The 14,544-nt window shown below is 40.0% G+C and overlaps 1 protein-coding gene across 9 annotated transcripts in view; it reads left to right on the top strand.

Moving 5' to 3' along the window:
• The window catches only part of C16H8orf33 (chromosome 16 C8orf33 homolog), a 29,415-nt gene extending 24,879 nt beyond the window's left edge, over nt 1-4,536 (top strand). For 6 of the 9 annotated variants that reach the window (XR_013527958.1, XR_013527954.1, XR_013527956.1 and 3 more), the window contains 2 exons: nt 108-3,357; nt 3,746-4,536. Coding sequence is in view for 3 of the 9 variants with exons in the window: in XM_078352880.1 (XP_078209006.1) it covers nt 3,303-3,348 (46 nt within the window). In the remaining 6 variants the exon portion in view is untranslated. The remainder of the gene's footprint in view (nt 1-107; nt 3,358-3,745) is intronic. The other 3 variants (XM_054246814.2, XM_078352880.1, XM_035276927.3) reach the window with 1 other exon arrangement.
• Nucleotides 4,537-14,544: the final 10,008 nt, after the last annotated feature.

Raw genomic sequence — 14,544 nt, 5'->3', positions numbered from 1 at the left:
ATATATAAAGAATCTCTAACCTGGATTCTCAGTAGTCTTCTAACTAGCTTTTTTGTTTCTATGTTTGCCTTCTTCAGTCTACTTTCTTTCTCTCTCTTTTTTTTCAGATGGAGTCTTGCTTTGTCACCAAGTCTGGAGTGCAATGCCATGATCCAGGCTCACTGTAACTTCTGCCTCCTGAGTTCCAGCAACTCTCCTGCCTCAGCCTTCCTAGTAGCTGGGATTACAGGCATGAGCCACCATGCCCAGCTAAGTTTTTGTATTTTTAGTAGAGACAGGGTTTCATCATGTTGGCCAGGCTGGTCTTGAACTCTTGTCCTCAAGTGATCCACCTGCCTTGGCCTCCCAAAGTGTTGGGATTACAGGAGTGAGCCACCGTGCCTGGCCACTCTACCCTCAATACAACAGCTAGTACAATCCTTTCACAGTGGAATCAAGATCATAATTACGTCTCTGTTCAGACTCTCCAGTGGCTTTCTTTTGTACATGACCTGGCCCCTGCTACCTGTCTCACTGTTCTTCCTGCTACTCTCCTGCTCTTACTCCTATTTATAAACACTGAGCTCATGTTGTTTCTATTAGCATGCTAGACAGGCTTGATCCTGTCCTGTTTCTGGGCCTTGCTGCTTCCTCTGCCTGGAACATTCTTCCTCTACTCTCTGCTTGGCTCACTCTTTCACTGCTTTGGATTGTGGTTCAAAAGTCACTTTATCAAGGGCTTCCAGGCTGCGCTGAGACTTTGCTCACTACCTGTGGAGCTCTGTCCTGCAGACCTTGTCTGAGCAATGGATGAATGAACTACTCTCTTACTTACAGAATACAGTGCAAGAGTTGGGCTAAGGGGTCCTCAGCTGCTTTTAGAGGGTGATTGCAGCTAATTGACTACAACTCTTGTTTCTTCTTGCATTTATTCAGTATAGATTTAATAACAGGTTTTAAGTCAACATGGTTGTGAATAAAGATGGATAATGGAGTGGATTTGCGAATCATAAAAACCTTTGGTTCTGAGGACCAGAATAAACACCATTACCTAGTAATTCTTTTTCAACCTCCCCTGGGAGGGCCATCTAGCACAAAGTTTATATGAGTAAACAGAGTAGAGACAAAGGAATGTCGGGCAAACAGATTTAACTGGGGAAGCTTTTATTATCTTAATTTCCACCTTGTGACTTAAAGCTCTAAGGTAAGAACTGGCTGTCTTCAACCCGGCTCATTAAAACATTTTGGCTTTCCAAAAAGGTTTGATACTATAATCTATAACTTCCCTAATATTTCCCTTAATATTTTGACAGCCACCCTGAGTGAATCCCAACACTGCTCTGCATAAAATATATCCTTAATTTATATTTTCTATTTGATGTCTGACTCCCCCTTGTCCTTCACTAAAATGTAAACTCCATAAGGGAAGGCATTTTGTCTGTTTTGTTTTGTTGTATCCCTAAATACCTAGAAGGTGCTCAGTGAAGACTTGTTGGTTGAATGAATAAATCAGCCTATTATTGAGTCAGTCAATGTCTTCTGTAGAAGGGACTTCTCCTACCAGTGGTGCGTATCTGTATGATAGCTGGCATAGGGAGGGATGTGGTGAGAATGGCTCTGTCTGTGTGGACTAGTTTTGCCTAGCATGATCCCAGCAGGCTCCTACTGGGGCCAAGTCACAATTTCAGTCATATTAGTATCATTCTTTAATCATAAAGCCAGAGGATGTTAAGATTGGAATTGATCTGGGAGACTATTCAGCCTACCTTTCTCGTGAATTATATGAGAATAACAGAGCCTAGAGAAAGTAAGTTAATTACTCACAATTGTAAAGCTGTAAAGGTCTACCTTAAATTAGGCTTTTGACATCACATTCTGTAGTCTTTCCTACATGTGTTCTCCCCGGCTGATACAGTTCGTGGGCTTTCAGATTTGACAATTTTCTCACCAGTCTCTAAACAGGAGCTTTTATCTGCACATTATAGGTTAACATAGATGAATCATGACCCTAAAATGTGTGGGAAAATCCCAAAGGTTGACCACTGTGAATGAGAACTACCCCAAATGTGTCAGGAGCACCACAGGCATGCTCACTTCTTTACTGGCTGGAGCTGGGTAAGATGGAAAGGAAACCCAAATCAAGGCACTTTGCTGCTTCAGTTCTTTTATTACATGTCAAAGTCCAATGTGTCTCCATTTAAAGTCAGATTTTTTGATGAATGGTCACACCAGCTGCAGGCCGTTTGGGTCAGAAGTTTTGATATCACTAATTGTTCATTTTCTAGATGGACTTCCATACTTCAGGCATTTGTGTGTAGCTGGACAGTTGTGAAGTTCTCAGAGTGGTGTAGAGCCCTCTCTTTTTGGGACAGTTGGTTCTACTTGTGCAGCATGTCCTGAACCTGGCCTATCTCCATCTTCTTTCTAAATGTGTGAGGTCTTTTGTTAGGGAGCATAAAGTGAAACAGGACTCCTAAAGAGGGAGAAAAACTCCTCCAACATTTGCTGAAACATGTTTGTAACCTGACCAAGATGTAATTGGAATAGCGTAAAAAGACTAAAATTTATTTAATTTCTTGCCATCTGGCTTGTGATATATAGTGCCTTCAATTGAGTTTAGAAGTAACTTTGATCACAGGTCAAGAGGTGAGATGTGTGTGTGTGTGTGTATGTGTGTGTGTGTGTGTGTGTGTGTGTATCTATATCTCTATCTATCTATCTAATCTATCTATCCATCTATAGAGAGAGATGAAATTTTGCTCTATTTCCCAGTCTGAAGTGTAGTGGTGCAATCTCAGCTCACTGCAACCTTGGTTTTTCAGGTTCAAGTGATTCTCCTGCCTCACCTCCCAAGTAGCTGGGATCACAGGCATGAACCACCACATCCAGCTAATTTATGTATTTTTAGTAGAGACTGGGTTTCATCAAGTTGGTCAGGCTGGTCTCAAACTCCTGACCTCATGTGACCCACCCACCTTGGCCTCCCAAAGTGCTGGGATTATAGGTGTGAGCCACCACACCTGGTCGGATAATTGAGTTTCTTATTATATCTGGGTTTCTGCAGAATTTTAGTGGCCGAAGAAAGTACACTAGTGTTAATTTTTTCATTATGAAAGAAGTAATTTACTTTTTATATAATTACTTGTCAGTCACGGGAAGGAAAAGTCCGAGTTTTTGTTTACAATGATAGGAATCATTGTTACATTACAGGATGACTCTGTGAATGCCTTTAGGAAAAATCCCTAGTCATATCTTGACCATTTTACTAGCTATGAGACCGCCATTGTACTGGTTACTGTAACATTTCTTCGTTTTCTTTCTAGACCTCAACTAGTTGCTACTGTCCTCCTGGAATGTCTAGTAAAATAAACACTAAAGGTAAGAGATTACATGTACTTCTTATTAGATTTTACTACATTAAGACATTATTTATCAGCACTCCTGAAATCATACAGAATCATTGCCCAATGTCTTTGTGGGACTTGCAGTTAGTTTCTTGGCTTTTTAAGGTATTTTATTTAATGAAGTTTTTTTCCTTTTTCTTTTTTTTTTTAAATTTACTAAAAATGTCACATGTGCAATTCCACTTCATTTATGTTTCCAAGGTTTTGTTGAGCCCCTTGAGGAGGATTACACTACAAGTTTAATTCTGCAGGTTTCTTTGAAAATTGCCAAACTGTATGAGTTTTATACTCTGCTCTTATAAAGCATCTTCTTCTGTATTTTTTCTATAATATACTAAAGTAATTCTGTGCTCATTTTGCAGCTTTGCTGTCCCCCAAAAGACCACGAAGCCCTGAGAGTAATGTACAGATTCCTGAAATTGAGAGTTAGGGTAACAAGGAAGAAGACACATGGCCTGTTCTTGAACATGAAATGTAAACTCTGTAACATAGACTGTCTCTCATAAGGCCCTTTTCAGCTCAAATAGCAAGGCTCAGACAGCTTGCTCTTGTGCCTAACAGAGAGCCTTCTGTCTGAAGACTGGAGAAAGAGCTCCAGTGAGATTTACTGTGAGGTACTGCTCAAGTAACTGTGAAAGCTCTGAAGTCCCACAGCCTTGCATCTGCAAGGTGAAGATCCAGGAAAGCCCATGGCTTCGTTCAAAGGCCTGAGAGCTGGAAAGTCAAGGGCAAGAGAAAACTGGTGTTCCAGCCCCATTTTCGGGCAGAGAGGGAATTCAATCTTCCTCCACCTGCTCTCTTCTGGCCTGCAGAACATTGGATGAGACCAGCCCATGATCTTCACTCAGTCCACTGATTCAAACGCTCATCTCCTCCAGAAACATCCTCATAGACTCACCCAGAAATTATGCTTTAACAGACATCTGAGCCTCTCATGGCCCAGTGAAGTCGACACATAAAATTATCACATAAGAACACACCTTCAAATTCCGGTTGTTTTTGAATGCCTAAGTATGATGTTCTAAAAAGCATGTACCTATGAGGCATTAGAATGAATAAATCCTTGTTTAATTTCCATAATAGAATATGTAAACTAATATTTTATTTGTCTTAAATCTGTCTTTAATATAAATATACCTATTCTGTTCCATCATTTTATAGTATTTTGTGGTTTCAATTCAGTCCAACCTAATGTAACTATAAAAAGTATATTGAAAAGTTACAGGAAAGGAAAACTAAGACAGGTGCAGCCTTGACTTGAAAGAGTTTACAAATTAGTAAGAAACACATGTGCACAGAAGGCCTTGATACAGACAATGCTTGTCAGAGTATTCTAAAAAAGGTCTTTCCAAAACAGCTGATTATGAAAAATATCCAAGGTCTCCACATTGTCTGCAAGAGAAGACCTAACCCCATAGACCTTTCTACAGAGACATTTGCCATCAGAATTCATTTTCCCTCTTCGTCTTCTGTTTCCTCCTAACCTACATTCGGGACCCTTTAGCTTTTAGTCATACCCACCCACTCAGATTTCTCAAAAATCATGTTCTCCCATGTGTTCTTGTGTGTTTAACGTGATTTTTTTACCCTATAATTCTTGTTTTCTTTTCTACCCTGAGCATTCATCAAAACTTATTTAAATGTCAACTCCCTGCTCAGCATCCCCCACTTCTCCAGGCAGGGTTTGTCTTTTCCTCTCTGGCACTTCATGGACATACTGTGTGTACCTATTATAGATTTTCAGTACAAAATTACAATGATTCATGTACTCATCTGCTTTGCTTGACTGAGAAATCCTCGGGTCGGGCCTCTCTACTCACCTGAAGTTCCCTGAGGAGCCTGGGTGCACCCTAAAGATGCAAGGTGGGAGAGTGGGGTGAGCACACGGCTGAAGGGTCCTCTGGAGTAACTTTATTTCTTTCTCTTTGATATTTCAAGTAATATTTCTCTCTATGATATTACAAATAATATCACAAAGTGGTTAAACATACTCTACATCAGCTACGGCATTAGGAGTAATATCTCTTTAAAATATACACCCATATCAACCAGACGGTGATATTCGGAGCAATCTCTTTAAAATGTACACCCACATTATCCTCCTGCCATAGGGCGAGTAATATCACCCGGGTTCCTTCTGAATATTATGAACCATATCACAGAGGAGTGGCCATACCTGTGACTCATAGTATCTCTCCCTGAGATATGAATAATATCACAGGGTGTACAAAAATACTTTACACATACTTTGATATTACGAGTAATGACATGCTGAATATCACAAACAAGATAAAAAAGTGTTGAAACATACTGTACAACAACTAAGATATTAGGAGTAATATCTCTTTAAAATATACAACCACAGCCACGCAACGTCAATATTAGGTGACATATCTCTGTAAAGTATACACCCAGTGCAAGCCACCGCCAGAGGGTGAGTTATATCCCTCCAGCCTCCCATGGATATTATGAACCCTCTGGCTAAGGGGCTGTGCCCACAACCCCATCAGAGGGAGAGTAATATTACTCCAGCCCCCCTGGATATTATGAACCCACTGGCTAGGGGCTGTACACACAGCCCCCACTGGAGGGTGAGTAGCAGCACCCCAGCTTTCTCCCCTGGCTTCTATGAATCGGCTACTTAGAAAAACTGGAGTAATATGATACCGGAAACCATATCATAGGGAGAAGATAATGTTAATTTGGTTTTCTTTTATGTTGGGCACGATAACACTAGTTCTAGTTACACCTCTGCAGTATTGACAAAAATCGGGGGGAGGACTCAAGATGGGGCTGTGAGAACAACCCAGGATTGAAGCTCTTGGTGAATGCGTGGAGAGGTGAGTCAGAGCTGCATTTACAGACTGATTTTTGTTACCCACAGAACGGGGAAATTCCCAGGTATAAAGGAGATGCAGGACGCCAGGCAGAGGTTTTGTCTGGTGCAGCCGGCAGCCGGGGTGGTGGCGGCCAGCCCTACACAGCGCTCCGCACAGGGTACGCTTGTCCAGGTGCCCTGTTGAACTGGCAACCTGAGACTTGAGAGGGCTGAACTTAAGACTGAATGGGGCCTGGACAGTGGGCCAGCCCAGGGGATTGCAGGGACACAGCGTTTGGGGTAGTGCAGTGGGACGGACAAAACGGCGATTCCAAATGCTCCCAGTAAAGACGTTCCTTGAGACGCTCCGTGGGGGAGGGGTGTTCACCATTACCGAGGCAATCCGCACCTACTGAGATACATGCCCACTGCTGACGCAGCCTGCCATTGCCGAGGCAACCCGATACAACAGAGAGACTCTGCCGTAGGGCATAGCCCGTGGCAGCAGGGCAGAACCGGCAGCAGAAGAGCAGAGCCTGCAGCAACAGGGCGAACCTCACAACAGCAGGGCGGAACCTCTGCAGGCAAATAGTGACTAGACTGCTTCCTAGCTGGGCAGGACAGCACGGCGGACATCCAAAAATAAAGCCCCAACCCTCCAAGACAAAGCATCTGAGAAAAAAAGGGTCTTTTAATGAGCTCTGATGCAGCAGAATTAAACATAGCAACCTAACAGCCCTGAATGAACAACAGAGCTCACAGCTCAGAAATTGAGCTCCTAAAAAGTACAGACTGTTTCCTCAAGCAGCTCCCTGACCCCTCTATATCCAAAGAACTGACATTTAGCAGGCATCATCCTGGGACAAAGATAGCAGAAAAAGAAACTGGTAGCATCCCTCACTGTTCTGCAGCCGCTACAGGTGCACCCCAGACAAGCAGGGCCTGGAGTGGACCTCAGCAGTCATACAGTGAAGGGGCTAGACTGGTAGAAGGAAAACCAAGTAACAGAAATACTTCATCACCAACAATCTGGGTGTCCACTAAGAGACCCAATCGAAAAGTCAGCAACTACACTGATGACAGGTGGATAAATCCACAAAGATGGGAAGAAACCAGCGCATAAAGGAGGAAAACACCCGAAACTAGAACACCTCACCTCCTAGAAAGGACCAAAACTCCTCACCAGCAAGGGAACAAAGCTGGACGGAGAATGACTGTGATGAAATGACGGAATTAGACTTCAGAAGGTGGATAATGAGAAACTTTTGTGAGCTAAAAGAACATGTATTAAATCAATGCAAAGAAACTAAGAACCTTGAAAAAAGATATGAAAAAAGATTTGAGGAAATGATAACAAGAATGGATAACTTACAGAGGAATATGAATGAACTAAAGAAGCTGAAAAACACAATACGAGAACTTCACGAAGCATGCACAAGTTTCAATAGCCGAATTGACCAAGCAGAAGAAAGAATATCTGAAGTCAAAGATCAACTCAACGAAATAAAACGAGAAACCAAGATCAGAGAAAAAAGCGCAAAAAGGAATGAACAAAGTCTCCAAGAAATGTGGGACTATGTGAAAAGACCTAACCTACGTTTGATAGGTGTACTAGAATGTGACGAAGAGAATGAATCCAAGCTGGAAAATACTCTTCAGGACATCATCCAGGAAAATTTCTTCCACCTAGCAAGACAGGCCAACACTCAAATGCAGGAAATACAAAGAACACCACAAAGATATTCCGCAAGAAGAGCAACCCCAAGGCACATAATCGTCAGATTCAACAGGGTTGAAATAAAGGAGAAAATACTAAGGGCAGCCAGAGAGAAAGGTTGGGTCACTCACGAAGGGAAGCCCATCAGACTCACAGCAGATCTCTCGGCAGAAACACTACAAGCCAGAAGAGAGTGGGGGCCAATATTCAACATTCTTAAAGAAAAGAACTTTCAACCCAGAATTTCATATTCAGCCAAACTGAGCTTCAGAAGTGAAGGAAAAATAAAATCCTTTGTGAACAAGCAAGTACTCAGAGATTTTGTCACCACCAGGCCTGCTTTACAAGAGCCCCTGAAAGAGGCACTACACATAGAAAGGATCAACCAGTACCAGCCATTCCAAAATCACACTAAATGCTAAAGAGCATCAACATAATGAAGAATCTACAACAACTAACGGGAAAAACAGCCAGCTAGCATCAAAATGGCAGTATCAAATTCAAACATAACAATATTAACTCTAAATGTAAATGGACTAAATGCACCAATCAAAAGACACAGACTGGCATATTGGATAAAAGTCCAAAACCCATCAGTGTGCTGTATCCAGGAAACCCATCTCACATGCAAGGATACACAAAGGCTCAAAATAAAGGGATGGAGGAAGATTTACCAAGCAAATGGAGAGCAAAAAAGAAGAAGGAGTTGCAATTCTCATCTCTGATAAAACAGATTTTAAAGCAACAAAGATCAAAAGAGACAAAGAAGGCCATTACATAACAGTAAAAGGATCGATACAACAAGAAGAGCTAACGATCCTAAACATATATGGACCCAATGCAGGAGCACCCAGATACATATGGCAAGTTCTTAATGATTTACAAAGAGACTTAGACTCCCACACAATAATAGTGGGAGACTTTAACACTCCACTGTCAATATTAGACAGATCAACCAGACAGAAAATCAACAAGGATATCCACGGCTTGAACTCAGACCTGGAGCAAGCAAACCTGATAGACATTTACAGAACTCTCCACCCCAAATCCACAGAATACACATTCTTCTCAGCACCACATCACACCTACTCAGAAATTGACCACATAATTGGAAGTAAAGCGCTGCTCAGCAAATGCAAAACAACTGAAATCATAACAGCCTCTCAGACCATAGTGCAATCAAGTTAGAACTCAGAATTCAGAAACCAACCCAGAACTGCACAGCTTCATGGAAACTGAACAACTGGCTTCTGAATGTTGACTGGGTAAACAACGAAATGAAGGCAGAAATAAAGAAGTTCTTCGAAACCAATGAGAACGAAGACACAACGTGCCAGAATCTCTGAGACACATTTAAAGCAGTCTCTAGAGGAAAGTATATAGCAATAAGTTCCCATTTGAGGAGAATGGAGAGATCCAAAATTGACACCCTATCATCAAAATTGAAAGAGCTAGAGGAGCATGATCAAAAAAACTCAAAACCCAGCAGAAGACAAGAAATAACTACAGAGCTGAACTGAAGGAGATGAAGACACGAAAAACCCTTCAGAAAATCAATAAATCCAGGAGCTGGTTTTTTTGAAAAGATCAACAAAATAGACAGACCACTAGCCAGATTGATTAAAAAGAAAAGAGAGAACAACCAAATAGATGCAATAAAAATGATAAAGGGGAAATCACCACAGATTCCACAGAAATTCAAACCATCATCAGAGAATATTACAAACAACTCTATGCACATAAACTAGTAAACCTGGAAGAAATGGATAAATTCCTGGACTCCTGTGTCCTCCCAAGCCTAAACCTGGAGGAACCTGAAAGTATGAATAGACCAATAACAAGGTCAGAGGTCGAGGCAGCAATTAAGGGCCTACCACTCAAAAAAAGCCCAGGTCCAGACGGATTCACAGCCGAATTCTACCAGACACACAAAGAGGAGCTGGTACTATTCCTTCTAAAACTATTTCAAACAATCCAAAAAGAGGGAAGCCTTCCCAAATCATTTTATGAGACCAACATCATTCTGATACCAAAACCCGGCAGAGACCCAACAAGAAAAGAAAACTTCAGTCCAATATCCATGATGAACATAGATGCAAAAATCTTCAATAAAATATTGGCAAGCTGATTGCAGCAGCAAATCAAATAACTTATTCATCACGATCAAGTAGGATTCATCCCGGGGATGCAAGGCTGGTTCAACATACGCAAGTCTATCAACGTAATTCACCACATAAACAGAACCATAAACAAAAACCACATGATTATCTCAATTGACGGAGAGAAGGCATTTGACAAAATTCAACAGCCCTTTATGCTAAAAACCCTCAATAAACTCGGTATCGATGGAACGTATCTCAAAGTAATAAAAGCTATTTATGACAAACAACAGCCAATATCATACTGAATGGGCAAAAACTGGAAGCATTCCCTTTGAAATCTGGCACTAGACAAGGATGCCCTCTTTCACCACTCCTATTCAATATAGTACTGGAAGTTCTAGCCAGAGCAATCAGGCAAGAAAAAGAAATAAAGGGTATTCAAATAGGAAAGGTGGAAGCCAAATTGTCTCTATTTGCAGATGACATGATAGTATACCTAGAAGACCCCATCGCCTCAGCCCAAAATCTCCTGAAACTGATAAGCAACTTCAGCAAAGTGTCAGGAAATAAAATCAATGTGTAAAAATCACAAGCATTCCTATACACCAATAACAGACTTAAAGAGAGCCAAATCAAGAACGAACTGCCATTCACAATTTCTACAAAAAGAATAAAATACCTTGGAATACAACTCACAAGGAACGTAAGGGACCTATTCAAGAAAAACTGCAAACCACTGCTCAACAAATCAGAGAGGACACAAACAGATGGAGAAACATTCCATGTTCATGGTTAGGAAGAATCAATATCGTGAAAATGGCTATACTGCCCAAAGTAATTTACAGAATCAACGCTATCCCCATCAAGCTACCGTTGACTTTCCTCACAGAACTGGAAAAAACCACCATGAACTTCATATGGAACCAAAAGAGAGCCCACATAGCCAAGTCAATTCTAAGCAAAAAGAACACAGCGGGGGGCATCACACTACCGGATTTCAAACTATACTACAAGGCTACAGTAATCAAAACAGCATGGTACTGGTACCAAAACAGAGATATAGACCAATGGAACAGAACAGAGACATCGGAGTCAACAAAACATATATACAACGATACAATCTTTGATAAACCTGACAAGAACAAGCAATGGGGAAATGATTCCCTGTTCAACAAATGGCGTTGGGAAAACTGGCTAGCCATGTGCAGAAAGCAGAAACTGGACCCCTTCCTGACACCTTACACTAAAATTAATTCCAGATGGATTAAAGACTTAAACATAAGACCTGGCACCATAAAAACCCTAGAAGGAAATCTAGGCAAAACTATCCAGGACATAGGAGTAGGCAAGGACTTAATGAACAAAACACCAAAAGCATTGGCAACAAAAGCCAAAATAGACAAATGGGACCTAATCAAACTCCACAGCTTCTGCACGGCAAAAGAAACAGTCACTAGAGTGAATAGGCAACCAACAAAATGGAAAAAAATTTTTGCAGTTTACCCATCTGACAAAGGGCTGATATCTAGAATTTACAAAGAACTCAAACAGATTTACAGGAAAAAAACAAGCCCATTCAAAAGTGGGCAAAGGATATGAACAGACACTTTACGAAAGAAGACATATATGAGGCCAACAATCATATGAAAAAATGCTCATCGTCACTGATCATCAGAGAGATGCAAATCAAAACCACATTGAGATACCATCTCACGCCAGTCAGAATGGCGATCATTAAAAAATCTGGAGACAACAGATGCTGGAGAGGATGTGGAGAAAAAGGAACACTTCTACACTGTTGGTGGGAGTGTAAATTAGTTCAACCATTGTGGAAGACAGTGTGGCGATTCCTCAAGGCCTTAGAAATAGAAATTCCATTTGACCCAGCAATCCCATTACTGGGTATACATTCAAAGGACTATAAATCGTTCTACTATAAGGACACATGCACACGAATGTTCATTGCAGCACTGTTTACAATAGCAAAGACCTGGAATCAACCCAAATGCCCATTGACGATAGACTGGATTGGAAAAATGTGGCACATATACACCATAAAATATTATGCAGCAATCAGAAATGATGAGTTTGTATCGTTTGTAGGGACATGGATGAATCTGGAGAACATCATTCTCAGCAAACTGACACAAGAACAGAAAATGAAACACCGCATATTCTCACTCATAGGCGGGTGATGAAAAATGAGAACACATGGACACAGGGAGGGGAGTACTAAACACTGGGGTCTATTGGGGGGCAAAGGGGAGGGCCAGTTGGAGGGGGAGGTGGGAGGGATAGCCTGGGGAGAAATGCCAAATGTGGGTGAAGGGGAGAAAGGAAGCAAAACACACTGCCATGTGTGTATCTACGCAACTGCCTTGCATGTTCTACTCATGTACTCCAAAACCTAAAATGCAATAAAAAATTAAAAAAAATTGACAAAAATATCATCCTCGCCACTATACACATTAGAGTTGAAATCACAGGGGGTTTCACTCCTTGCAATGTTTAATTCGATATAATTATATTTTCTGTGGACATTAGTTACCATATAAGAGCGTGGTGTACACCTCTTGCCATATTGAGAGTATTACCATATGGGCAGTAACATCATCCTTTTCTTCCCTGGATATTAAGAACAATATCACAGTACAGGTGTACAGCCTCAGCCACATTGTACGTAATATCATCTCTCATTCCCTAGATATAAGAAACAATATCACTGGGGTTTGTGCACTTCCTGAGATATTTGGAGTAAAATCCTTTCCGTTTTTGGATATTAGAAACGATATTAAAGTGGTGGTGTACACTTCCTGCGATATTCAGTGTATAATCATCCCCTCTCCCCAGGATATTAGGAACTATATTACAGAAGCGTTTCAATATCACCAACTGTGATATTGGAAAAATGACAGAGTGTACACTTGCCTTAACAATGAGAGTAATATCTACTTAGGACATAATAAATAATATAACAAAATGTACAGACATGGGTGTATACCCACTTTTATATTAGGAGTAATTTTCATGTAATATACTAAAAATAATATCCCAGAATATACTCGTGAAGTGTACATTTATTGCGATACAACAAAAAAAGTATATAATATCTACCATATATAATACATTTACTATGATGTACTTATGTGTACAAAATACATATGTACAATAAATGTTAATGTGTGCAATAGGGACATAAAATGTCAATAATATATACACATACACATGTACATAATGTGTACAATATGTACATTTGTTGTACTATCACAATGATATCATATATAATCAAAATAACATATAATCACAGTATATGTAATACATATCACGTTAAATGTACATATTGTACACATTATGTACATATACATTTATTGCAATATTACAATATGACAAAGTGTACATAATGTGCACACATCATGTATACATGTACTATATGTACACGTGTAAATATGTGTGCACATTGTATACACTATGTACACGTGGTGCACAGTATGTAGATATGTACATCAAGTACACATGTACATATATGTACACATTGTGCAGATATGTGTTATCTGTAAACAAGTATATCATATGCATGATATGTACACGGGTACAATATGTACACATATGGGTGTATAAACATTTTGATAATAGGAGTAATTTTTATCTAATATACTAAAAATAATATCCCAGAATGTACTCAAAATGTGTACATTTATTGGTATATTGTAATAAATGTACATAATATCTACAATATGTACATTTACTGTGATGTACACATGTGCACACAATACATATGTAGATTAAATGTAGATAATCTGTAAAATATGTAGATTTATATTTATATAATGTGTACACAATACATAGGTACATAACACGTACAATATGTACATTTTTTGAAATATCAGTGATATCATATCACAACATATAACCACAAAAATATATGCATAATACATAATATCACAAGAAACGTACATATGTACACGTTATGTACATATGTATGTTTACATATTATGTACATATGTAATACACTCATATTGTGATCCGTGGACATATTGTGATAACACCATATGTCCACGTGTGCATAATATACACACTATGTACATACATACTATATCTACACGAGTATATATAGGTGCACATTATGTAAATTATGTACACATGTAGAAAGAGGTGAAAACCATGTACATATGCAGCGCATGTAGCAGCCCCTTGGTCCACCCTGTCTGCTAGAAACTCCTGGCTAAGGAGCAGTATAACCACAGTCTCCGACAGAGGTCCCGGCCCACCCTGGCTGCTAGGGAACAGCTATTTTGAAAATGTGGTGTAATATGATACTGGGAATCATATCATAGGGAGATGTTAATCTTATTCTGGTTTTTATTTATATTAGGCACAATAACACTAGCTCTAGTTATACCTTGGCGATATTGACAAAAATGTCATCCTCACCAACCTTGACAGTAGAATTGAAAGCACAGAAGGGTTTCACCCCTTACAGTGTTTAATTCAATAAAATTGTTTTTATTGTGGACATTAGAGACC

The sequence above is a fragment of the Callithrix jacchus genome, chromosome 16 (genome assembly GCF_049354715.1).
Source record: "Callithrix jacchus isolate 240 chromosome 16, calJac240_pri, whole genome shotgun sequence".
NCBI lineage: Eukaryota > Metazoa > Chordata > Mammalia > Primates > Cebidae > Callithrix > Callithrix jacchus.
The sequence above is the reverse complement of the archived record's forward strand: the minus strand, read 5'-3'. Positions and strand labels throughout refer to the sequence as shown.